Source organism: Pavona decussata, unplaced genomic scaffold, assembly GCF_977016875.1.
Source record: "Pavona decussata unplaced genomic scaffold, jaPavDecu1.1 SCAFFOLD_84, whole genome shotgun sequence".
Lineage (NCBI taxonomy): Eukaryota > Metazoa > Cnidaria > Anthozoa > Scleractinia > Agariciidae > Pavona > Pavona decussata.
This window is the reverse complement of record NW_028145502.1, coordinates 5,687,045-5,712,106: the sequence shown is the minus strand read 5'-3', so window position 1 is coordinate 5,712,106 and position 25,062 is coordinate 5,687,045. Positions and strand designations below refer to the sequence as shown.

General features: G+C 39.2%; 2 protein-coding genes across 12 annotated transcripts in view; both read right to left on the bottom strand.

Moving 5' to 3' along the window:
• Window positions 1-1,296: 1,296 nt before the first annotated feature.
• LOC146475624 (ras-like protein 1) lies at window positions 1,297-11,318 on the bottom strand. 3 transcript variants are annotated; one of them, XM_085116014.1, is made up of 5 exons: window positions 11,298-11,318; window positions 10,680-10,907; window positions 9,580-9,675; window positions 3,325-3,414; window positions 1,297-2,786 (listed from the first exon to the last, which is right to left on the bottom strand). In XM_085116014.1, exons 2-5 carry the CDS (start codon window positions 10,701-10,703, stop codon window positions 2,649-2,651), a joined length of 348 nt encoding a protein of 115 aa, XP_084972140.1. In that variant the 5' UTR covers window positions 10,704-10,907; window positions 11,298-11,318; the 3' UTR covers window positions 1,297-2,648. The 3 variants fall into 3 exon arrangements, with proteins under 3 accessions (XP_084972140.1, XP_084972138.1, XP_084972139.1); XM_085116012.1 differs by lacking the exon at window positions 11,298-11,318 and having other exon boundaries at window positions 10,680-11,221; XM_085116013.1 differs by lacking the exons at window positions 3,325-3,414; window positions 11,298-11,318 and having other exon boundaries at window positions 10,680-11,219.
• A 4,078-nt stretch (window positions 11,319-15,396) lies between these two features.
• LOC146475616 (ras-like protein 1) overlaps window positions 15,397-25,062 on the bottom strand; it is a 230,397-nt gene continuing 220,731 nt past the window's right edge. For 2 of the 9 annotated variants that reach the window (XM_085116020.1, XM_085116023.1), the window contains exons 2-5: window positions 21,472-21,707; window positions 18,964-19,195; window positions 17,935-18,030; window positions 15,397-15,825 (exon numbers count right to left, since the gene is read on the bottom strand). In XM_085116020.1, coding sequence (XP_084972146.1) covers window positions 15,688-15,825; window positions 17,935-18,030; window positions 18,964-19,185 — 456 coding nt within the window. In that variant the 5' untranslated portion in view covers window positions 19,186-19,195; window positions 21,472-21,707 and the 3' untranslated portion in view covers window positions 15,397-15,687. The other 7 variants (XM_085116016.1, XM_085116018.1, XM_085116021.1 and 4 more) reach the window with 6 other exon arrangements.

The window sequence follows — 25,062 nt, the reverse complement described above, 5'->3', positions numbered from 1 at the left end:
CAAACTGTTGATTCTGAAGCTTAAATAACGCCTAATTTAACTTAATTTAACGCTTTATTTAATTTAACTTTTTAATTTAACTTTCCTTTAACTTTTCTGGTGAATTCGTTTGTGTTTGGGGATTATTTTACAGTTTGGGACATTCTTTGAAATCACTGTTAGACGGAGTCAAGGCACCAGACTTGGATTTAGACCGTAAGCTACCGTAGTCCGGTCAGAGGCGATTTGTGGTTTATTCATGTACAGTTAATGCCCCATGATTTGCAAACCTTAGTGAATGCTTCGTCGTCACAAATCCCCATGTACTTAGCTTGGCTGGCAATGGACTTTTTCTGTTTCCGATTGCACGATCGCTTCCTTTTTTAGAGAGCTGGTGATTTTGAAAATGGATACGGGGCTTGGGTTAACTCTACCCGACCTGGTACAGTCAGTTTCATGTACAGCATTTACCCCATCCCCACAGCGACATCTCGGCCAGCTCCATTATTATGAGCGACCAATGGCGAGGAAAATCAGCTATAAAGGGAAATCCTGAGGGTCAATTTTCGTGTCTTACAATAAACAACAGGAGATTATTTGTGCGAAAAGCTAAAAACTTGGAACGGATTGATATTTGTTTGGTTGAGAAACTGAAATCACTCACGGCGAACACGTGCTTTCACCTCGCTACTTCTTCCTAACACGAACGATAACCGAGCATTAAAGTGTGCTTTTTATGGGAGGAAGAAGCAGGTTAAATTCAGTGCAAGGAATTAATCCGCAAGTTCCTTCTTTGGACCCACGGTTTGCTATTTTTATCGATCTGTAATCGTGTGATTTCCAAGCGGTTTTCAATATTTTTAAGAAATTATTGCCCTCTATATTATCAACACGTAATCGCAATGAGTCCTTGTGCAATTGAAGATTAATTTGCGAAAAACTTTGAAAATACGCGTAAAAATTAATCCTTAATTCTACTCGGCTTCTTGGGATTTCATACACATACTAGGTCACACACACTGACTTGTCAAAGGCTGTTTTGATACCAACCTATATTAATCCCGTTTACTTAACTAAGAGAACTGGTCATAACAAGTTTGTTCGAGGATCCACCTTGTCTGGGGTAGGGGCTATAGAACACACCACCTATTCTGTGAAAATTACCAACACAATTTTATTGGCTTTAAAATTTGAGTAATTACGTCGACACAGAAATATTCAGCTAGCAAGAGTCAGCATTGCTAGATAAACAAGAAAAGTGCGGTTCTAATCTCATCGTTATTTTTTACTGCTAAATAGAGGAGTGACTACGCAATGAAGAGACCATCTTTTGAGGTTGAGGAAGAAGAGTGCAGGCAGAGACAACCATCTATTTTGAAGTTTGGTGGGTCCTGTTCGAGTATAGTAGTTTTGACCACTTCCCTAATGCTGTTCTTATCTTATCCGCAATTTAAAACGTCAATCATCCAAACTAATCATATAACTTCAACAATGCACAGCCTCCAACAACTTAAAATTCAACACCAATTCCGCTAACTCGAACTATTTTTGTTTCCCTTCTGAGTTGAAGTCAACGGGATTCTATTGTGACTCCAAAGCTTGCTATAAGGAATTTTCATTAATCGTAGTGTGTTTAAGCCCAATGTGAACGCCACCAAAATTGTTGCTTCCAACAAAATCGTTGTTGACTGTAAGTATTCTTTTTTTTTTCCCAGGGATGGTTAAGTGGAGCGCGCGCAAAACAAAAATAAATAAAAATAATAAGCGTCGCCTCGTGGGAAGCAATCTTCACCCTGGCTCGCTTTACTATCCCCAAGAAAAAGCAAGGGTCTACTCGCAAATTAAATCATCGAGCTAAATTGCCTGATCACAGAGTATTCAACCAACATACGCTGGTCCAGCATAATGGGGAGCAGAGTGCTAAACATTCTTACATCGAAAATGCACAGAAATGTTGGAACATTTAGCTGGGGCTTCAAACACACCAACGACAATGCTGTCAGGGAATTATTTATTTATTTCCGCAAGTCTTCTGTCGGTAAATGTTATATCGAGGAAAATCGAAAGAATCTACTTTGCAGTACAATGTTGACTCATAGGTAATTTTGACCCGTGTTTCTGAGGCGTAAATGAGTCTTACTCAGAATAAACCCAACCAGCAATACGTCTCCTGCTACTGATTTTCAAGTACCATTTGTTGACCAGGAAAAAAAAAGAAAAGAAAAGTCCGGCTAAAGACGAGACACTATAATTTAAAAAAACAAAGACTAAATTTGAAGATAGCAACTTCCCATAAAGATCGGTAGGAAAGGCAAGTTCTGATATCGTAATGTGAAAACAAGCTGCTTAGAATGTCGCCTACTTAGCCCACATACAAACTCTCCTTACCTAAATTTGCCCGCAGAGATGTTAACTCGCCCAAAATGTCAAAATATGCCCGTATAAAAGAAGTACCTGTCTTTAGATAAACAGATGCAATAATGCGACACTCTCAAAAGTAAAAAGTGACTTGTATGTAAAATTAGAGCCATGGCATGGGCGACTTAACTCCACTAAGGAAGAATTGCCATGTAGGAGAAGTAACCGGTTACTATGTCTTGTCGGCAATGAAATATGAATAGCCTTTCCTAAATGTAAACTACAAAATGAATTCTATTTAAATGCAAATCCTAGAGTAAAAGACATTTCTCTGGTTTGGCCGGTTTGCTCCCAAGATTTCTGGGTACTGTTCTTTCTAACAACGATGGCTGAATTCGCTGGATCTGTTGCATCATCAGCTGGAATGATTGCTCGACATTGAGGCCAGTCTGAAGAAAACATAAAACAAATGTTAGAGCAGCGGCAGTGCTGTGAATACAGCAACACCAAGGCTGCTTTCAAGTGAATAACACAGTTAAATCAGGCCTGTTTCCAATTTTGAACACACCTATATGAATGCTGCTTTAAGCGTGAACACTTCCATACTCGTATAAGGCCTGTTTTCAAGCGTGAACACATGGGTTCTAGTATGAACACACCTATATCAAAGCTGCTTTCAAGCGTGACACAGCTACATCTCATTGTTTTCAAGTGTGAACATACCTATATAAGAAGGCCGCTTTCAGACGTGAAGAGAACACAGCTATAGTAGAGCTGTTTTCAAGTGTCAACACAAATATAAACTATCAGGGCTACATGTATTGCCAGAGCAGGGTTTATTCTAAAGGATGGCCTTGCCGGGTCACCGTAAATAAAAACAAGTAGGCACATACAATTTGCAGAAGTGTGTCAAACGTGGCGCTCAAATTTCACCAAGGCGAGCTATGTTACTGCAAAAAAGAGTCTTACGGACTAAATACATCGTACCTTTGGGAACAAGATCGTAATGTTTTGAAATAGTTCTTCACCACACTTAAAAAACGCCACATTACAAATTTCATCTGCTATCAAAGCAACCTATAAAAGTGGGGTTAGGTATATTCTGCTTCCCTCCGCAACTTTGTTACTGAGCACATCTTTCACCTTTTGCACAATCACTTTGACACATTCTATCCCTGTACCTGGTCAATTGTACGATCCTGCCCCTGCCATCCCTAGTTTTTTAGAGTCTTTTAAATTTGGCGTCTTTTGGTTGATCGTGTTTTAATTATTATTTGTACCATGGGAGGTACCTCGCATGGGTCCCCGCGTCCCGTTCGCACCTGCCCTTTTGACTCTATCACTTTAAATCACTTTGCACATATATTTCATTTCTTCCTGGCTGTTTAATTTGCTGTATGTAACATGTGTAATGGTCAATAAAGCTGTTAAAAAAATCGTTATATGTTACACTGTATGTGCTGGCTACTGGGTACAGATGTTAACGATACTGGTATAAAATCTGAAAACTTGTAGGGATTTAACATAGAAGAGGTCCATTTCTCATAAGTATTTTTCAGATCCGTTTTCTACCAACTGGTGTTCACTTCTTGTGTTCAGTGACCCATTGTGATTAAGGTTTTAATCTTTGTTAGATGACAAAAAAATTGTCAGTGATAAAAAAAAAATATTTACAACGCAATTTTTTTGGGGTTAAAATAGCTAAAGGAATTTTATTTGGTGTTGATAACACCTTGCATTTGTTTACCTTACTTTGATGAGTTTTTACCCAACTTGACCTTTAACCAATCCTTTCCAGGGAACAACGATTGCTCCTATTTTTTAAAAATTTTCAGTTTATATTCTTGGGTGCTTTTACCACATTAACGGCAGTTGATGTTCACTTTAAAAATGAAGATATCGGAATAACAATATCTGTACTTTTAAGGTGTTTTAAGGTAAATACTACGATTTTACGGTGATTATGAAGATAAGTATCCATTGTGGTAATTCTGCTATCGGCCTCATACTGAATACAGTGTATATAATTTGAGTGATAAATTGGACATTTTGCACGTTAAAATAATACATTAATACTTTTTCGGAAATGTTAGGGAACACATCACATGTCTCAAAGAGGTTAGTTATTAACTTTAGAGCCCATGTTTTACATAACTGGGAACCGGGAAATTACATAACCAGAGGTCTGAAATAGAGACAGGATTTGGAGAACCAGACGGTGCAACCTCACAAAGAATTCTAACGATCAGCCACACTGACAGCAGGCTCACCTAGAACAAGGGTTTCTGTTCTGCAGTCAACTCAAAATGTACCAACAGCTAGCCACGTTATCAGCCACAGATCATGATTTTCCGTTCACAGTAACTTTCACCAAGACTGTTGTGTTTAAGGGCCGCAGGGTGACACTAAGTCAGACACAAAGTCACTAAGACACACTAAGGTCCGCCATTATGGTTTCTATATTCAACAACACATTCCTTAATTACATTCCCGGATGTAAACGTGTCTTTACTCGGACCCAGTACACCACAATCTCTCCTTTTCTCGAGTAACAACTTCTAACATGCCATTAAAACTGATCAATGCAAAGGACTTAGTTCAACTTGTAAACAACTAAGCATACTAGAAACAATGTTCATCAAAAGAGTTCAAGCTCTGTCTCAAAACAGTTCAATATCAACAATATCAACAAAATCACTAATGCAAAACAAGTCAAGGTCTCTGTTTTTCTAAACAGTTCATCAAAAGCTCAATCCAGAACATAGTCATCAAGGCGCCTGGGAGGCCGACTAACTCTCCCCGAACGACGTGGCGTGACTGCTGCTTCCTGAGGCACCTGCCCTTCAGGTGGACAGTCCACTGGTTCTGGTATCAGGGTTTCCTCAGTTGGTTCTGGTTCCTGTTCTTTACTGGGTTCAACATCTGGAGTCACAAGTGGTTTTACGTGTTGTAGATTCCTTCTGTATTCGACTCCATGGGGTGACTTCAGAACAACCTGATCACCATGACATTCCGTAACTTTGTAAGGTTCAGTTTCATACGATGGTGACAATTTGTTCTCCTTCCTTCTTTCCAGCAGTACAGCATCTCCTACATTGACAGCTCTGTCTTTTGCATGATTTCTTCTGTCAGCATAGTCTTTGGCTAGCTGTTTTCTTTCTGCGTCACGATCTCTGATTTGTTGGTAGACCACATCACTCTGTTTTTCAGCAACTTCTGTTAGCTCTGGTAGCTTGGTTGTCAACTTTCTCTTGAAAAACAGCTCAGCTGGGCTTAATCCTGTGGTGGTGTGGTTGGTAGATCGGTAAGCCAGCAAGAACTTGTTGAGTTCGGCTCGCCAATTTTTCCCTTCAGCGTGGAAAACTCTCATGGCTTTGAGAAGAGACCGGTTTTCTCGTTCCACCTCACCGTTGGCTCTTGGCCACAAAGGCGTTGTGTGATGATGAATGATGCCCATTTCCTCTAGGTATTTCTCCATCTCTTCAGACACAAGATTTGAACCATTATCAGTTCTCAAGCCAACTGGTACACCGTACCGAGCAAAATGGCTGTCTAGGCATTTGATAATTGTGGCACTTGTCGTTGAGTAGATAACATCTACCTCCATCCATCTAGAGAAATAGTCAACCGTTACTAATAAATACTCTCCTCCAGGCAACGGTCCTAACAAATCCAAAGCTACTTCCTGCCAGGCTCCATCGGGTAGTCTTGTGGGCTTAATTGGTGGGGGTGGAACATGCTTGGTTACTAGCTGACACCCGAAGCATTCTCTACATTTCTTCTCTGCTTGCTTGTCAATTCCTGGCCACCACACCTTTGATCTTAGACGCTCTTTGGTCTTAACAATCCCCTGATGCCCCTCATGAGCCAGGTCAAGCACTCTCTTCTGTAATTCTCTTGGGACAACAATCCTCGTTCCCCGCAATACAATCTGGCCGACGTTGGTCAACTCATTGCGCACCATCACAAAGGCTTTTGGTGCTTTCTCCCAATCCCCACTCTGCAAGCACTCACGCACAACTTTCAACTCTTCATCTTCAAATGAAACTGCTTCTATCTCCTCTATTCGGAGGGCTGCAGGTACTGCTTGGAGGGTAATTGCGCGTACATATTCTTCATCATGAACATAGCCACGAGATGCTGGTACCTTTGTTAGCCGAGAAAGGGCATCTGCTATGTTTTCCCTGGATGGCACATAGATCACTTTGTAGTTAAAGGGCTGCAAACGCAATACCCATCGCTCAATGCGTGCAGATGGCTTTGATCTTGGACCATAAATGGTTTTCAGCGCCTGATGGTCAGTCACTAAGTCAAACTCAGGTAGGCCACACAAATATAAATTAAACCTTTCACAGGCCCAAACAAGTGCCAAAGCTTCTTTTTCGGTTTGGCTGTACCGACGTTCAGTGTCACTAAGGCTTCTACTAGCATAACATACAGCGCGGCTCTGCCCCTTTACTTCCTGCACCAGAACAGCACCAAGACCCACAGGGCTGGCATCCGCTATCACTCTTGTGTGCGCATCTCTATCAAAGTAGGCTAGCATCGACGCTCCTGCAAGTTTCTGTTTAAGTGTTTGAAAAGCTTGCTCCTCTTCCTCATTCCACTCAAACTTTTCTCCCTTCCTAGTGAGTGCTCTAAGAGGTTCAGCTACAGTCGCGAAATCTGGGATAAATCTTGCGCTGAACCCAACCAACCCCAGGAAGCTTCTCACCTCCGAGGGCGAGGTAGGACGGCTCGCCTCCACAACCGCTCGCACTTTCTCCTCGGTGGGCCCAATGCCATGCTGAGAAAGAATAATTCCCATGAAAACCACTTTACTCATTCTGAAGGTACACTTCTCTCCACTTAAGGTAAGGTTCTTCTCTTCTAGCTTTGCTAGTAGCTTGTGCAGGTTTTGGTCATGCTCTGCGATGGTCTTACCATGGACAATCAAGTCGTCGGCAATGTTGACAACTCCCTCTACATCTGCAATAATCTGACGGATAACATGCTGAAACTTCTCGGGTGCGGCATTCACACCAAAGCTTAGCCTTTTGTACCGGAACAAACCCTCATGTGTAATGAAAGTGGTTATGTCCCTCGAATCTTCATGCAACTCTATTTGGTGGAAACCACAGCGCAGGTCTAGCTTAGAGAAGACAGTGCTACCATTTAACTCCTCAAGCACTTCATCAATGGTAGGAATAGGCAACCTTTCTCGAATGATAGCCTCGTTAGCACAGCGCATATCCACACAAAGTCTTATTTCACCTGACTGCTTGGGTGCTACAACAACCGGGCTCGCCCAAGTGGTAGGGCCTTCTACTTTCTCTATGATATCTTCCTTCAACAGTTCTCCTATCTTAGCAGTCACCTTTTCACGAAGTGCAAATGGAACCCGCCTCAACTTTTGTGCCACAGGAGGTACGTTAGGGTTAACATGCAGTTTCAATTGGAAATCACTCAGTTTTTCAATCCCCTCAAACACTTTAGGATACTTTGCCTTAAGCTGGTCAGCAATGTCACCTTGGACCTCATTACAGCTGGTACCTCTAGGTGCAACAGGTGGTCCAATGTGAAGAACACCCAGTTCCCTTGCTGTCACATTTCCCAGAATGCACCTCCCCCGCCTGACTAGGATAAACTTGGTGGTTACTTTGGTATCCCCAGTGGAAATTTCAGCCTCAAATTGGCCAATCACATCAACTTTCTTCCCCCCATAAGCAAACAATTTCTTTGAGCAATGTTCAATGTCCCCTTTAAAGCCTAAACCCTTCAACTTTTGAAAATCATCTTCCCCCATCAAATTGCTCACTGACCCTGAATCAATCAACACTTCCATCACAATTCCACTGATACTCACATCCATTGTAGGCTCACTTGCAACTGACACCACACAAACTTCTTCTCCTTCCTCAGCTACATAAAATGCAAACGCTGGGTTTTCGTCCACTCTAATCTCTTCCTCTGAACAGCCTCCAACATGATTTGTCTGACGGGCCGACCTTCTATTATTGTGGCTGGTTCCCTTTGGACGACTCTCTCTATCTCTTGCAGGTGAAGGTCGAACGTTACCTCTGCACAACGCCGCAAAATGGCCGTACCTGAAGCACTTAGCACATTTTCTCCCTTTTGCCGGACAGCACGAATCGCGTGAAAAATGTCCACTTTTCCCACAGCTGTAACAAATTTTCTCACCGTGATCTGCTGTCTTCTCTCCTTTTTTCCGTATGGCGTTGACGTCACTTCCCCCCGCCATGTACTTCATTTGTTGTCCAGCCGCTTCCGAAGCTCTCGCTTTCTCCAACACGTCTGCTAAAGTGATATTTCTCGTTTCCAACAACTTCTTCTTTAGCTCTCGATTGGTCAACTTTTCAATCAATTGGTCCCTCAAATTATCATCCAACGAAGTACCGAAATTGCAATGCCTAGCTTGTTGGCGAAGACGCACAACGAACTTATCCACAGGTTCTCCTTCAGTCGGCGCCAATTGACGGAACACGTGGCGTTCGAATGGCACATTCTCTTCGGTATGAAAATGGTTATCCAGTTTCCTAATGCAAACGGCGTACGGATCATCATTGCCAGTAGGATCGGGGTCTACAAGATCTTCAAAGATATCCTGGACTTCCATTCCAGCGAAGTGCAGAAGCTGCGAAGTTTTCTTTCGCGTGTTTTCCAAACCTTTTCCTTCAGCATAATACTCGAATGCCCGTTTCCACTTTCGCCATTTGTTTGCAACTTGTGATGATGATCCCGATAGATCCAGCGGCGGTAAAGTTTTTTCGTTCGCCATCCTCGTCGCCAATGTTGTGTTTAAGGGCCGCAGGGTGACACTAAGTCAGACACAAAGTCACTAAGACACACTAAGGTCCGCCATTATGGTTTCTATATTCAACAACACATTCCTTAATTACATTCCCGGATGTAAACGTGTCTTTACTCGGACCCAGTACACCACAAAGACCTCTTTGGACTTGTCTCCATTGACCTGATATCACTATTAAAAGGTTTCTGTTGCCCAATGCTACAAGATATTCTGAGACTTCTGATGTGAAGGATGCTTTGAGTCCTGTATATGAAGTTGTTTTTTGTTTGGGGTCACATGACTTACAGTGTACCAGGATTGAGAATACGTTCTGGGTCATTTTCGGACCACGTGGTTGTTCTGGAGTATTGTATTTTGTTTTAGAAAAGGATTATACAGTTACTTGGAATCAACCTTCGGTAATCATTCCACCTTCTAACAGTGTAACCTACCTTGGCTGATGTCTCAATTAATGGGATGTTCACATCAGATGAATTGCAGTATTCTAACACTTCATCTTTCATTACTTCTCTTTCCTCTTCTAAATCCTAGAATGAGAAATGGGAAGTGTGTATCAGTCATCTTGACCCCTTAATTGGTTAAAGGGAAGCAGGGACCAGGGGAATCAGAACTCATTTGGGTTCCTACATACATGTATGTTGGATCTGTCTTGAGTTTCATGGTGTCATTTCCAGCACGCATGCATGTAGCATGTTAATCAAGTGTACAGCACTGCACATTTATCATATTATTTATTTGCATCCTATCTGTTTACACTTGGTTATTTATTTTTTTTATTTATTTTTTCTTGTAATATCAGATAATTTACGGTAGGCCAGCAACTCATTCATAAAAATACAATAAAATAAATAAATAAATAAATAAATAAATAAATAAATAAATAAATAAATAAATAAATAAATAAATCACTTCATTTAAGTGTCAATGTATTTAGTGCAGAGCACTAATTGGGGACACTTTCCAGATCGAATTAGAATTTAGAAGTGTTGGTTTTTGAGGAGGTGGGAAAACCGGAGTACCCAGGGAAAACCCTCTTGGAGCAAAGACAAGAACCAACAACAAACTCAACCCACAAATGACGCCGACTCTGGGAATCGAACCCGGGCCACACTGGTGGGAGGCGAGTGCTCTCAGCACTGCATCATCCCTGTTCTCATGAAATTGTATAAATTAGGTACATGTATAGCAGAAAAAAATATAAGATTTTATCAACACAGTTGATATTAGGTACATGTAATTTGGTCACTGTAAAGAGATTTGAGTAACAGTTGACATTTTGAGCGTAAACCCTTTGTGATTCCCTCTTACATGTACATGTACAAAGGACTTACACTGCAAACATCAGCACTTGAATCTCTTTACATATGTATGGTGTCTGAATTACTTGATTAACTCTGTTGATAAAAAAAAATAAATAAATAAAAAAAAAAAACATTTGCTTGCAATCCTTACTGTACAGCACCATAGTATCTTAAGAAACTACATGTACACTGTGCATGAAACTCACATATCAATGTATAGAAGAACTTACCAACTTATTTCCAACAATGACCATCGGGATAGCTGAAGTGAGTTGATGATCTTGGATGATCTTGCTTCTGAGATCCTGGAGCTCGTGCCAACTGGACACAGAATTGATGGCAAACAACACTAAGAATGCATCACCTGTCGCTACTGATGAATCACGGAATGAGCTGTATTCTTCCTGCCCTGCTGTATCAACTATCTCCACATCATCTAATTTTCCATTATATTCAATCTGCATTAAAAGATTGTAGAATTAAAATTAACAACTAATTTTACAAAACTGGTGATGTCATCACCTTTCTCCTTTTACAAGAGTAACATCACAGCTGTCATTTATTTTACACATTTTGGGTCAAATTCTGCAAGAGGTGTCTGAAACCTACAATTACATGTACATGTATGGCACTCTCATGTATGAAAGCAATGTAACCCAACATCATTGGAAATTAGAAAAAAATATTCAATTAGTAGTCGATAAGCACATAAACTTTGCTGCAGTGCATGTCTGTGCTAAAGCTGTATTGTACAGTATGTATACCTATTATAATTCAGAGATTTGTCGATAATGTTAAATACCCTCTGCAAACATGGTTAACTTTGAAATTTGTTGCATACTACACACCTGAAAATGCTACAGTATGCTGGAAATGTAACCTACATGTACAGCTTTCAGAGCACCTTTCATGTACAGGTGAACATGACTGTTAATCAAACGGTAAAAAAATATCAAAAATGTAATTATTTAATTTACACATCCAATCTGTGTATGTATGTGGTGTTAAATCAAGTATATTCTGTAGTTCAAGTAGAAATATCCTGGGTACCCACAAGGTGCGGTGCAGAGGAGTTTTTGTTCTGCAGCCGACTTAAAATGTACCAACAGCTAGCGACGTTATCAGCCACAGATCATGATTTTCCAGTCACAGTAACTTTCCACAAAACCTCTTTGGACCTGGCTCCATCGATCTGATATCACTATTAAGGGGTTGATGTTGCCTAATGCTACAAAATATTTTGAGACTTCTGATGTGAAGGATGCTTTGAGTGCTGTATATGAAGTTGGTTTTTGTTTTGTTTTGGGTCACATGACCTACTAGGATTGAGAATACGTTTTGGGTCACTTTCGGACTGCGGGGTTGTTCTGGAGTATTGTATTTGTTTTAGAAAAGGATTATACAGTTACTTGGAACCAACTTTCGGTAATCATTCCACCTTCTAACAGTGTAACCTACCTTCGCCGATGTCTCAATTAATGTGATGTTCACATCAGATGAATTTGCACTTATTCTAACACTTCATCTCTCATAACTTCTCTTTCCTCTTCTAAATCCTAGAATGCGAAATGAGAAATTTGGATGTGTGTATCAGCTATCTTAACCCCTTAATTGGCTAAAGGGAAGCAGAGACCAGTGAAAACAGAACTTATTTTGGTTCCCATGTACATGTATGTTGGATCTGTCTTGAGTTTCATGGTGTCATTTCCAGTACGTCTACATGTAGCATGTTAATCAGGTGTAAAGCGCAGCACATGTACATGTTTACTACACACTAGACTGTTTTTTGTTGTTTTTTTCTTGCTTTGTGTACATGTTTGTGTGTGTGTCCTATCTGGTTACGCTGTTTTTTTTTTCCTTTTATAATTTAATTGCATCCTATCTATTACACTGGTTTATTTATTTATTTATTTATTTATTTATTTTTTCTTGTAATATCAGATAATTTATGGTAGGCCAGCAACTCAGTCATAAAAATACAATAAAATAAATAAATAAATAAATCACTTAATTTAAGTGTCAATGTATTTAGCGCAGAGCACTACATGTAACTGGGGACACTTTCTAGATCAAATTGGAATTTAGAAGTGTTGGCTTTTGAGGAGAAGGGAAAACTGGAGTACCCAGAGGAAAACCTCTCGGAGCAAAGATCACAACTAACAACAAACTGAACCCACATACAGCGTATGACACTGAGTCTGGGAATCGAACCCGCGGATTGCTGGGAGGCGAGTGCTCTTAGCACTGCGTCATCCCTGCTCCCCTGAAATTGTACATGTACATGTATAGCTGAAACAAATGTAAGATTTACCAACACACTTGATATTAGGTACATGTAATTTTGCCACAGTGACTGTAAAGAGATTTGAGTACTGACAATTCGAGTGGAAACATCAGCACTTGAATCTCTTTACATATGTATGGTGTCTGAATTACCTGATTAACTCTGTTGATAAAAAAAAAAAAAAAAAAAAAAAAAAAAAAAAAAAAACATTTGTTTCCAATCCCTACTGTACAGCACCATAATTTCTTAAGAATTAAACTACATGTACACTGTGCATGAAACTCACATATCAAATGAATGTATAGAAGGACTTACCAACTTATTTCCAACAATGACCATCGGGATAGCTGAAGTGAGTTAATGATCTTGGATGATCTTGCTTCTGAGATCCTGGAGCTCGTGCCAACTGGATACAGAATTGATGGCAAACAACACTAAGAATGCATCACCTGTCGCTACTGATGAATCACGGAATGAGCTGTATTCTTCCTGCCCTGCTGTATCAACTATCTCCACATCATATAATTTTCCATTATATTCAATCTGCATTAAAAGATTGTAGAATTAAAATTAACAACTAATTTTACAAAACTGGTGATGTCATCACCTTTCTCCTTTTACAAGTCAGAGTAACATCACAGCTGTCATTTATTTTACCCATTTTGCGTTAAATTCTGCAAGAGGTGTCTGAAACCTACAATTACATGTACATGTATTGCACTCTCATGTATGAAGGCAATGTAACCCAACATCATTGGAAATTAGAAAAAAAAAATTCAATTAGTAGTCGATAAGCACATAAACTTTGCTGCAGTGCATGTCTGTGCTAAAGCTGCATTGTACAGTATGTATTCCTATTATAAATCAGAGATTTGAAAATTAAAACTAATGCCCTCTGCAAACATGGTTAATTTTGAAATTTGTTGCACACCACACACCTGAAAATGCTACAGTATGCTAGAAATTTAACCTACATGTACAGCTATCAGTCGAGAGCAACTTTCATGTACAAGTGTACATGACTTAATCAAACGGTAAAAAAAAAAATTATAAAAAAATGTAATTATTTAATTTACACATCCAATCTGTGCACATATGGTGTTAAATCAAGTATATTCTGCAGTTGAAGCAGAAATAACCTGGGTACCCAAAGGGCGCAGAGAGGTCAAATTTAATGTAAATCGTGGCTAAATTAACTGCGAAATTGCACAGCAAATCAAGTTTGTTGATACAAAAACGTGATCGAACAAAGCATCATGAGATCTTACAATGCGTCTGTTGAAAGACTATCCCCAAGACACAAGGCACATGCATCAATGACTGAGATACAATATGTCCAGAAGTGCACGCTAATGAGATTATTCTCGTTTACTTAACTAAGAGAACTGGTCATAACAAGTTTGCTCAAAGATCCACCTTGTCTGGAGTAGGGGCTATAGAACACCATACCTGTTCTGTGAACATAACCAACACAATTTTATTGGCTTTAAGATTTGAGTTGACATAGAAATATTTAGCTAGCAAGAGTCACCATTGCTAGATAAACAAGAAAAGTGAGGTTCTAATCTCATCGTTATTTTTACTGCTAAGTAGAGGGGTGGCTATGCAATAAAGAGACCATCTTTTGAGGTTGAGGAAGGGGAGTGCAGGCAGAGGTCACCATCTATTATGGGGTTTGGTCTTTCCTAATGCTGTTCTTATCTTATCCGCAATTTTAAACGTGAGTCATCCAAACTAATCATATAATCTCAACAATGCACAGCCTCCAACAACTTAAAATTCAACGCCAATTCTGCTAACTCGAATTATTTTTGTTTCCCTCCTGAGTTGAAGTCATCGGGATTCTACTGTGACTCCAAAGCTTGCTATGAGGAATTTTCATTAATCATGGTGTGTTTAAGCTCAATGTGAACGCCGCCAAAATTGTTGTCTCCAACAAAATCGTTGTTGACTGTGAGTATTCTTTTTTTTTTTTTTTCCAGGGATGGTTGAGTGGAGCGCGCGCAAAAAAAAAAAAAAAAAGAAAAAAAAAAGCGTCGCCTCGTGGGAAGCAATTTTCACGCTGGCTCGCTTTACTACTTCCAAGAAAAAGCAAGGGTCTACCCGCAAATTAAATCATCGAGCTAAATTGCCTGATCACAGAGCATTCAACCAACATACGCTGGTCCAGCATAATGGAGAGCAGAGTGCCAAACATTCTTACATCGAAAATATACAGTAATGTTGGAACATTTAGCTGGGGCTTCAAACACACTAACGACAATGCTGTCAGGGAATTATTTATTTATTTCCGCAAGTCTTCTGTCGGTACATGTTATATCGAGGAAAATCGAAATAATCTACTTTGCAGTTCAATGTTGACTTGTAGGTAATTTTGGCCCGTGTTTCTGAGCCAGCGTAAATGAGTCTTACTCAGAATAAACCCAACCAGCAATAAGTCTCCTGCTACTGATTTTCAGGTACCATTAATTTTGTTGACCAGGAAAAAAAAAAAAAGAGAAGAAAAGAAAAGTCCGGCTAAAGACGAGACACTATAATTTATAAAACAAAGACTAAATTTGAAGATAGCTACTTCCCATAAAGATCCGTAAGAAAGGCAAGTTCTGATATCGTAATGTGAAAGCAAGCTGCGTAGAATGTCGGCTACTTAGACCACATACAAACTCTCCTTTCCTAAAGTTGCTCGCAGAGATGTTAACTCGCCCAAAATGTCAAAATATGCCCGTATAAAAGAAGTACCTGTCTTTAAATAAACAGATGCAATAATGCGACACTCTCAAAAGTAAAAAGTGACTTGTATGTAAAATTGGAGCAATGGCATGGGCGACTTAACTCCACTAAGGAAGAATTGCCATGTAGGACAAGTAACCGGTTACTATGTCTTGTCAGCAATGAAATATGAATAGCCTTTCCTAAATGTAAACTACAAAACAAATCCTATTTAAATGCTAATCCTAGAGTAAAAGACATTGTTCTGGTTTGGCCGGTTTGCTCCCAGGATTTCTGGGTACTGTTCTTTCTAACAACGATGGCTGAATTCGCTGGGTCTGTTGCATCATCAGTTGGAATGATTGCTCGACATTCAGGCCAGTCTAAAGAAAACACAAAACAAATGTTAGAGCAGCGGCAGTGCTGTGAACACAGCAACACCAAGGCTGCTTTCAAGTGAATAACACAGTTAAATCAGGCATGTTTCCAATTGTCAACACCTATATGAATGCTGCTTTTAAGCGTGAACACTGCCATACTCGCGATCGTATAAGGCCTGTTTTTCAAGTACAAACCTATATCAAGGCTGCTTTCAAGCGTGTTACAGCTACATCTCATTGTTTTCAAGTGTGAACAGAACTATAAGAACGCTGCTTTCAGTTGTGAAGAGAACACAGCTATATCAGTGCTATTTTCAAGTGTAAACACAAATATAAGGAAACTATCAGGGGTACATGTATTTCCAGAGCAGGGTTTATTCTAAAGGATGGCATTGCCGGGTCACCGTAAATAAAAACAAACAGGCACATACAATTTGCAGAAGTGTGTCAAACGTGGCGCTCAAATTTCACCAAGGCGGGCTATGTTACTGCAAAAAAGAGTCTTACAGACTAAATGCATCATACCTTTGGGAGCAAGGGTAATATTTTGAAATCGTTTTTTCACCACACTTGAAAAACGCCACATTACAAATTTCATCTGGCATCAAAGCAACCTATAAAAGTGGGGTTGGGTATATTCGTTATAAGTTACACTGTATGTGCTGGTCACTGGGTATAGATGTTAACGATACTGTTATAAAGTTAGCCTGCGTAGCAGTTGTTTTCTTTTCCTTTAAGCCAAGCGGGGCAAGCGCGCGAGGGCATTGGGATAAATTGAGGAAAAAAGTAGGAGCGCGGGAGGGGGGAGGGGCAGGGAATGAAAGGAAGCGTTTCCTTTCCTTTCCCCCCCCCCCTCCCCCCCCCGCTCCTACTTTTTTACTCCTTTTTGCCCAATGCCCTCGCACGCTTCCCCCGCTTGGCTTGAAGGAAAAGGAAACGACTGCTACACAGGCTATTATAAAGTCTGAAAACTTGCATGGATTTAACATAGAACACGTCCGTTTCTCATAAGCATTTTTCAGATCCGTTTCTACCAACTAGTGATCGCTACTTGTGTTTACTGACCCATTGTGATTAGAGTTTCAATGTTTGTTAGATGATAAAAATTGTCGGTAATGGAAAAATATTTATACGACGCAATTTTTTTGGGTTAAAATAGTTAAAGGAATTTTATTTGGTGTTGATAACACCCTGTTCACCTTCCTTTGATGAGTTTCTACCCAACTTGATCTTTAACCAATCCTTTCCAGGAAATAACTATTGCTACTATTTTTAATCAATTTTAGTTTATATTCTTGGGTTCTTTTACCACATTAATGGCAGTTGATGTTACCTTTAAAAATGAAGATATCCGAATAACGATATCTGTACTTTTAAGATGTTTGAAAGTAAATACTACGATTTTACGGTGATTATGAAGGTAAATATCCATTGTGGTAATTCTGCTACCGGCCACATACTGAATACGGTGTATATAATTTAAGTGATAAATTGGACACTGTGCACGTTCAAATAATACTTTTTCGGAAATAATTATTAGGAAAAACATCACAGGTCTCAAAGAGGTTATGTATTAACTTTAGAGACCATGTTTCACATAACTGGGTACCGGGAAATTACATAATCTGAGGTCTGAAATAGAGTCAGGATTTGAGAACCAGACGGTGCAACCTCACAAAAAAATTCTAACGATCAGCCACACTGACAGCAGGCTCATCTTCACAAGGGTTTCTGTTCTGCAGCCAACTGAAAATGTACCAACAGCTAACCACGTTATCAGCCACAGATCATGATTTTCCGTTTACAGTAACTTTCCCCAAGACCTCTTTGGACTTGGCTCCATCGACCTGATATCACTATTAAAGGGTTTCTGTTGCCTAATGCTACAAGATATTCTGAGACTTCTGATGTGAAGGATGCGTTAGGTGCTGTATATGAAGTTGTTTTTTTTTTTGTTTTGGGTCACATGTAGGATTGAGAATACGTTTTGGGTCATTTTTGGACCACGAGGTTGTTCTGGAGTATTGTATTTTGTTTTGGAAAAGGATTATACAGTTATTTGGAACCAACGTCGCTTTAGTAATCATTCCACCTTGTAACAGTGTCACCTACCTTGGCTGATGTCTCAATTAATGGGATGTTCACATCAGATAAATTGCAGTATTCTAACAATTCATCTTTCATTACTTCTCTTTCCTCTTCTAAATCCTAGAATGAGAAATCGGAAGTGTGTATCAGTCATCTTGACCCCTTAATTGGTAAAGGGAAGCAGGGACCAGGGGAATCAGAACTCATTTGGGTTCCCACATACATGTATGTTGGATCTGTCTTGAGTTACATGGTGTCATTTCCAGCACGCATGCATGTAGCATGTTAATCAGGTGTACAGCGCTGCACATTTATCATATTATTTATTTGCATTCTATCTTTTTACACTTGGTTATTGATTTTTTATTTATTTTTTCTTGTAATATCAGATAATTTATGGTAGGCCAGCAACTCAGTCATAAAAATACAATAAAATGAATAAATAAATAAATCACTTCATTTAAGTGTCAATGTATTTAGTGCAGAGCACTAATTGGGGACACTTTCCAGATCAAATTAGAATTTAGAAGCGTTGGTTTTTGAGGAAAAGGGAAAACCAGAGCACCCGGGGAAAAATCTCTTGGAGCAAAGACAAGAACCAACAACAAACTCAACCCACAAATGACGCCGACTCTGGGAATTGAACCCGCGCCACACTGGTGGGAGGCGAGTGCTCTCAGCACTGCATCATCCCTGCTCTCCAGAAATTGTATATGTACATGTATAGCAAAAACAAATGTAAGATTTTTTCAACACACTTGATATTAGGTACATGCAATTTGGCCACTGTAAAGAGATTCGAGTAACTGAAGTTTCAACCGTGAGCCTTTTGTGATTCCCTCTTACATGTGCATGTACAAAGGACTAACACTGCAAACATCAGCACTTGAATCTCTTTACATATGAATGGTGTCTGAATCACCTGATTAACTCTATTGCTAAAAAAAAACAAAAAACATTCATTTCCAATCCTTACTGTACAGCACCATTGTTTCTTAAGAAACTAGAGGTAAATCACCCATCAATGTACATGACTTGTATAGAAGAACTTACCAACTTATTTCCAACAATGACCATCGGGATAGCTGAAGTGAGTTGATGATCTTGGATGATCTTGCTTCTGAGATCCTGGAGTTCGTGCCAACCGGATACAGAATTGATGGCAAACAACACTAAGAATGCATCACCTGTCGCTACTGATAAATCACGGAATGAGCTGTATTCTTCCTGCCCTGCTGTATCAACTATCTCCGTGGACATCATATAATTTGCCATTATATTCAATCTGCATCAAAAGATTGTAGAATTAAAATAATTACTAATTTTATAAAACTGGTGAGGTCCATTTACAAGGGTAACATCACAGCTGTCATTTATTTTACAAATTTTGGGTTAAATTCTGCAAGAGGTGTCTAAAATCTACAATTGAAGGGGTGAGTGGAAAAAAGCCCTAAGTGACATCTGATCTTATGTCAAATTCTCCTTTGCTCATACAAGGAAGAACAAGGCAATTTACTAGGAGAATTAGGCACTAAATCAGATGTCACTTAAGGCATTTTTCCACACACCCCTTCAATTACATGTACATGTATGGAGGCAATGTAACCCAACACCATTGGAAAAAAAAATAATCAATTGGCAGTCAATAAGCGCATAAACTTTGCTGCAGTGCATGTATGTGCTAAAGCTGCATTGTACAGTATGTATACCTATTATAATTCAGAGATTTGTCGATAATGTTAAATAACCTCTGCAAACATGGTTAACTTTGAAATTTGTTGCATACTACACACCTGAAAATGCTACAGTATGCTGGAAATGTAACCTACATGTACAGCTATCAGAGCACCTTTCATGTACAGGTGAACATGACTGTTAATCAAACGGTAAAAAAATATCAAAAATGTAATTATTTAATTTACACATCCAATCTGTGTATGTATGTGGTGATAAATCAAGTATATTCTGTAATTCAAGTACCCACAAGGTGCGGTGCAGAGGAGTTTTTGTTCTGCAGCCGACTTAAAATGTACCAACAGCTAGCGACGTTATCAGGCTCAGATCACGATTTTCCGGTCACAGTAACTTTCCACAAGACCTTTTTGGACCTGGCTCCATTGACCTGATATCATTAGTAAGGGGTTGATGTTGCCTAATGCTACAAAATATTTTGAGACTTCTGATGTGAAGGATGCTTTGAGTGCTGTATATGAAGTTGGTTTTTGTTTTGTTTTGGGTCACATGACCTACTAGGATTGAGAATACGTTTTGGGTCACTTTCGGACCGCGGGGTTGTTCTGGAGTATTGTATTTGTTTTAGAAAAGGATTATACAGTTACTTGGAACCAACGTCGCTTTAGTAATCATTCCACCTTCTAACAGTGTAACCTACCTTGGCTGATGTCTCAATTAATGGGATGTTCACATCAGATGAATTGCAGTATTCTAACACTTCATCTTTCATTACTTCTCTTTCCTCTTCTAAATCCTAGAATGAGAAATCGGAAGTGTGTATCAGTCATCTTGACCCCTTAATTGGTTAAAGGGAAGCAGGGACCAGGGGAATCAGAACTTATTTTGGTTCCCACGTACATGTATGTTGGATCTGTCTTGAGTTTCAAGGTGTCATTTCCAGTACATGTACGTCTACATGTAGCATGTTAATCAGGTGTAAAGCGCAGCACATGTACATGTTTACTGCACCCTAGACTGTTTTTTGTTGTTTTTTTCTTGCTTTGTGTACATGTTTGTGCGTGTGTCCTATCTGGTTACGCTGTTTTTTTTTTCCTTTTATAATTTAATTGCATCCTATCTATTACACTGGTTTATTCATTTATTTACTTATTTATTTATTTATTTATTTATTTATTTTTTCTTGTAATATCAGATAATTTATGGTAGGCCAGCAACTCAGTCATAAAAATACAATAAAATAAATAAATAAATAAATCACTTAATTTAAGTGTCAATGTATTTAGCGCAGAGCACTACATGTAATTGGGGACACTTTCTAGATCATATTGGAATTTAGAAGTGTTGGCTTTTGAGGAGAAGGGAAAACTGGAGTACCCAGAGGAAAACCTCTCGGAGCAAAGATCACAACTAACAACAAACTGAACCCACATACAGTGTATGACACTGAGTCTGGGAATAGGACCCGCGGATTGCTGGGAGGCGAGTGCTCTTAGCACTGCGTCATCCTTGCTCCCTTGAAATTGTACATGTACATGTATAGCTGAAACAAATGTAAGATTTACCAACACACTTGATATTAGGTACATGTAATTTTGCCACAGTGACTGTAAAGAGATTTGAGTACTGACGTTTCGAGTGTAAACGCTTTGTGATTCCCTCTTACATGTGCATGTACAAAGGACTAACACTGGAAACATCAGCACTTGAATCTCTTTACATATGAATGGTGTCTGAATCACCTGATTAACTCTATTGATAAAACCAAACATTCGTTTCCAATCCCCACTGTACAACACTATAGTTTCTTAGGAAACTACATATGTACATGTAACTCACACATCAATGTACATGTATAGAAGAACTTACCAACTTATTTCCAACAATGACCATCGGGATAGCTGAAGTGAGTTGATGATCTTGGATGATCTTGCTTCTGAGATCCTGGAGCTCGTGCCAACTGGATACAGAATTGATGGCAAACAACACTAAGAATGCATCACCTGTCGCTACTGATGAATCACGGAATGAGCTGTATTCTTCCTGCCCTGCTGTATCGATCTCCACATCAAAGTGAAATAATTTTCCATTACAATCATTTCAATCTGCGCATTAAAAGATTGTAGAATTAAAATTAATAACTAATTTCATAAAACTGGTGATATCATCACCTTTGTCCATTTACAAGAGTAAGTGTATCACAGCTGTCATTTATTTTACACATTTTGGGTTAAATTCTGCAAGAGGTATCTGAAACCTACAAATATGTACATGTATGGCACTCTCATGTATGGAGGCAATGTAACCCAACATACTAAGAAATTAGAAAAAAATCATCAATTAGTAGTCGATAAGCACATAAACTTTGCTGCAGTGCATGTCTGTGCTAAAGCTGCATTGCACAGTATGTATTCTTATTAAAACTAATGCCCTCTGCAAACATGGTTAATTTTCAAATTTGTTGCACACCACACACCTGAAAATGCTACAGTATGCTGGAAATTTAACCTACATGTACAGCTATCAGAGCCACTTTTATGTACAAGTGTACATGACTGTTAATCAAACGGTAAAAAAAATTATAAAAAAATGTAATTATATAATTTACACATCCAATCTGTGTACATATGGTGTTAAATCAAGTATATTCTGCAGTTGAAGCAGAAATAACCTGGGTACCCAAAGGGTGCAGAGAAGTCAAATTTAATGTCAATCGCGGCTAAATTCACTGCGAAATTGCACAGCAAATTAAGTTTGTTGATACAAAAACGTGATCGAACAAAGCATCATGAGATCTTACAATGCGTCTGTTGAAAGATTATCCCCAAGACACAAGGCGCATGCATCAATGACTGAGATATATCCAAAAGTGCACGCTAATGAGATTCATGAACTGTATGATAAGGTGTCCCCTAACCTTAATTCTCACGAAAACACACATAATTCTGTCAAACATGAAGTCATATGAAAATGACAAAAAGGCCTGTTTTATATGAAGTACCAAATTCAGGGTTGGGTGCATTTGGGGGTGCATCATCGTAGCTTACACACAGGCGACCATTGCCAGCTACGTTATCTTTCGACAACGCCCTGTGGGGCACCAAGCCTTAAGGTCTCCAATGGGTCCTGGTGGGTCCACAGAAATCATTTTCTAGAATAAACCTCTTAATTACAGTACACATTAGCAACAGACATGTATAAGACTTTACAAAACACAAAATTAATAGTTTTGCTTGTCTCTCACTACAGATCACTCTCCACAACTCAGATGCATACCTCCTTTCTATATGTTTCCTCTAACACCGAAAACAATGTATGTGGAAAGAGTAACAAGACTGTCTTGTCTGACATGGTTTAGTTCACAACGTGGTTTAATACATGTCCCACCAGATTATAATAGGATCCCATCAAGAAAAGAAGAAAATGAAAAGAAGACCATACATGTACAAAGTGTTGTTTTTGTGGTTAGGAACTGTTAGTGAAAACTAGAGAATTATAAGCTGATGTAGAAAATGAGGTTAAGTTTTAAATGTACATGTACATAGCCTGCGAGCAAGCTCTCTTGGGGGTGGGGGGCGGGAGGGAGAAAGAGGAGAGAGCTTGCAACAATGTCTCAGGAATTTGAATGCCGCCCCCAATACTCCCCGCGGCTCCCTGCTGTCCTAGCTGTCAGAATTTGGCCAATAAGCGCAAACCGAAAATAATAGCAAACGTAAACAACCATGTGAAAGGTACAATATACACTTCGAAAGACGGGAATCCTTGCTGACAAAAACTATAGTTTCTCTGATCGAGTATGCTTACCGAGTGCCACAAAACTCAGAAAATTTAGTGAAGGATTTTACTTAATTGTGAGCACACTAAAAGCCGATTGACCAAAAGGTCGAGGACACAAATCAAATGTCGTCTCAAGGGTCAAGCGAATCTTGCCGACTGCAGTATCAACGCCACAAAACTACTGGACATAAAAAATGTCGAAAACTTGACACGGTCCGGCCAGGGAAAAGAGAAGCAGTGCAAGGAAATCGGAAGGATCTCAATTTTGCAGCCGGGTTACCGAGAACGAGGACGCAATTCTCAATATCGACAATGTGGTTTCACTGGAACACTCAACTCGTGTGAAATTTGTGATGTTGTGAACGAATAGCAAAGCCGCAGACGAGAGAGTGCCAGATCAAAAGGATATCGTTTCGCTTCTAAAGAACGTTGCCCTAAAAAACTGGCAGTTCGCTGCTAACGCCGTACCGAAGCACTCAGAATTGAGTCAATATATTCAGAAAGCTTTAATTTGTGGCGTATTAAAGCTGAAAGATGTTCATATTTTTTTCGGCTGAGCCAAACACCAAACAAAAGCTTAAATTTGGCCTCAAACTTGTCCTAAATCTCGTAGGTAAAACTGCAAGAACATCGCTACTTTGAATTAAAGCATTAGCAGCTTGACTTTGCTCGGGTTTTAGTTCCAGAGAAAACCTAAGTTATTTAGAGAAATTCTCGCAACCTTCACAAATAGAAACTCCGCCACCATTTTTGTGTTGTCAACACGACGCACGCGAAGAGCAATGACGTAAGCACCAAATTCAATATCCACCAATCAGCATTTTGCGTTGAAAAATTCAACGCAGAAATGAAAACTCCTGAGACATCGTGGCAAGCTCTCTCCTCTTTCTCCCTCCCGCCCCCCACCCCCAAGAGAGCTTGCTCGCAGGCTAACATGTACATGTACAGCAGAACCCATGTTAATACAACCACCTTAAAAATGGTGAAATAACCCCATGAAATTCCATGGAACTCCATGAAAATTTTCCATGGAAACCCATGGAATTCTATGGAATTCCATGGAGTAAGTTTTAGGACATGGAATTCCATGGAAATAGCTCCATGGAGTTGCTGCATGGAATTTAATGGAAAATTTTCCATGAAATTCCATGGAAATAGCTCCATGGAGTTGCTGCATGGAATTTAATGGAAAATTTTCCATGGAATTCCATGGAAATAGCTCCATGGAGTTGCTGCATGGAAATTGATGGAAAATTTTCCATGGAATTCTGTGGGCAAAAGTTCCATGGAGTTCCATGGAACACAACTGCATTCATAACGAATTTGATGGAAAGACAAAATCCATAGAATTCATTGATGAAAACATTTCACTGATCATGCTTTGCAATAAAATGCTATGGAAACAGCTTTAATAATTATTATAAAGCCTAAAATTATACTAAAGGCTTTGATCACATTTAGTGACTGAAGGGACGCACCGATTTATTACTTTTCTGTGATCAGGGTTTACATTCACAGTTATTTGCTATTACTGAGAATGACATTTTTCAGTGATGAAAATTATTGTAGCTAAATATATATACACCTGTAATTTTGTAACTGTTATAAACTGAAATTAATATACATAAAAATTATTGAATATACTACAGGATAAATACTGCATAAAATAAGCTAGTATCAAAC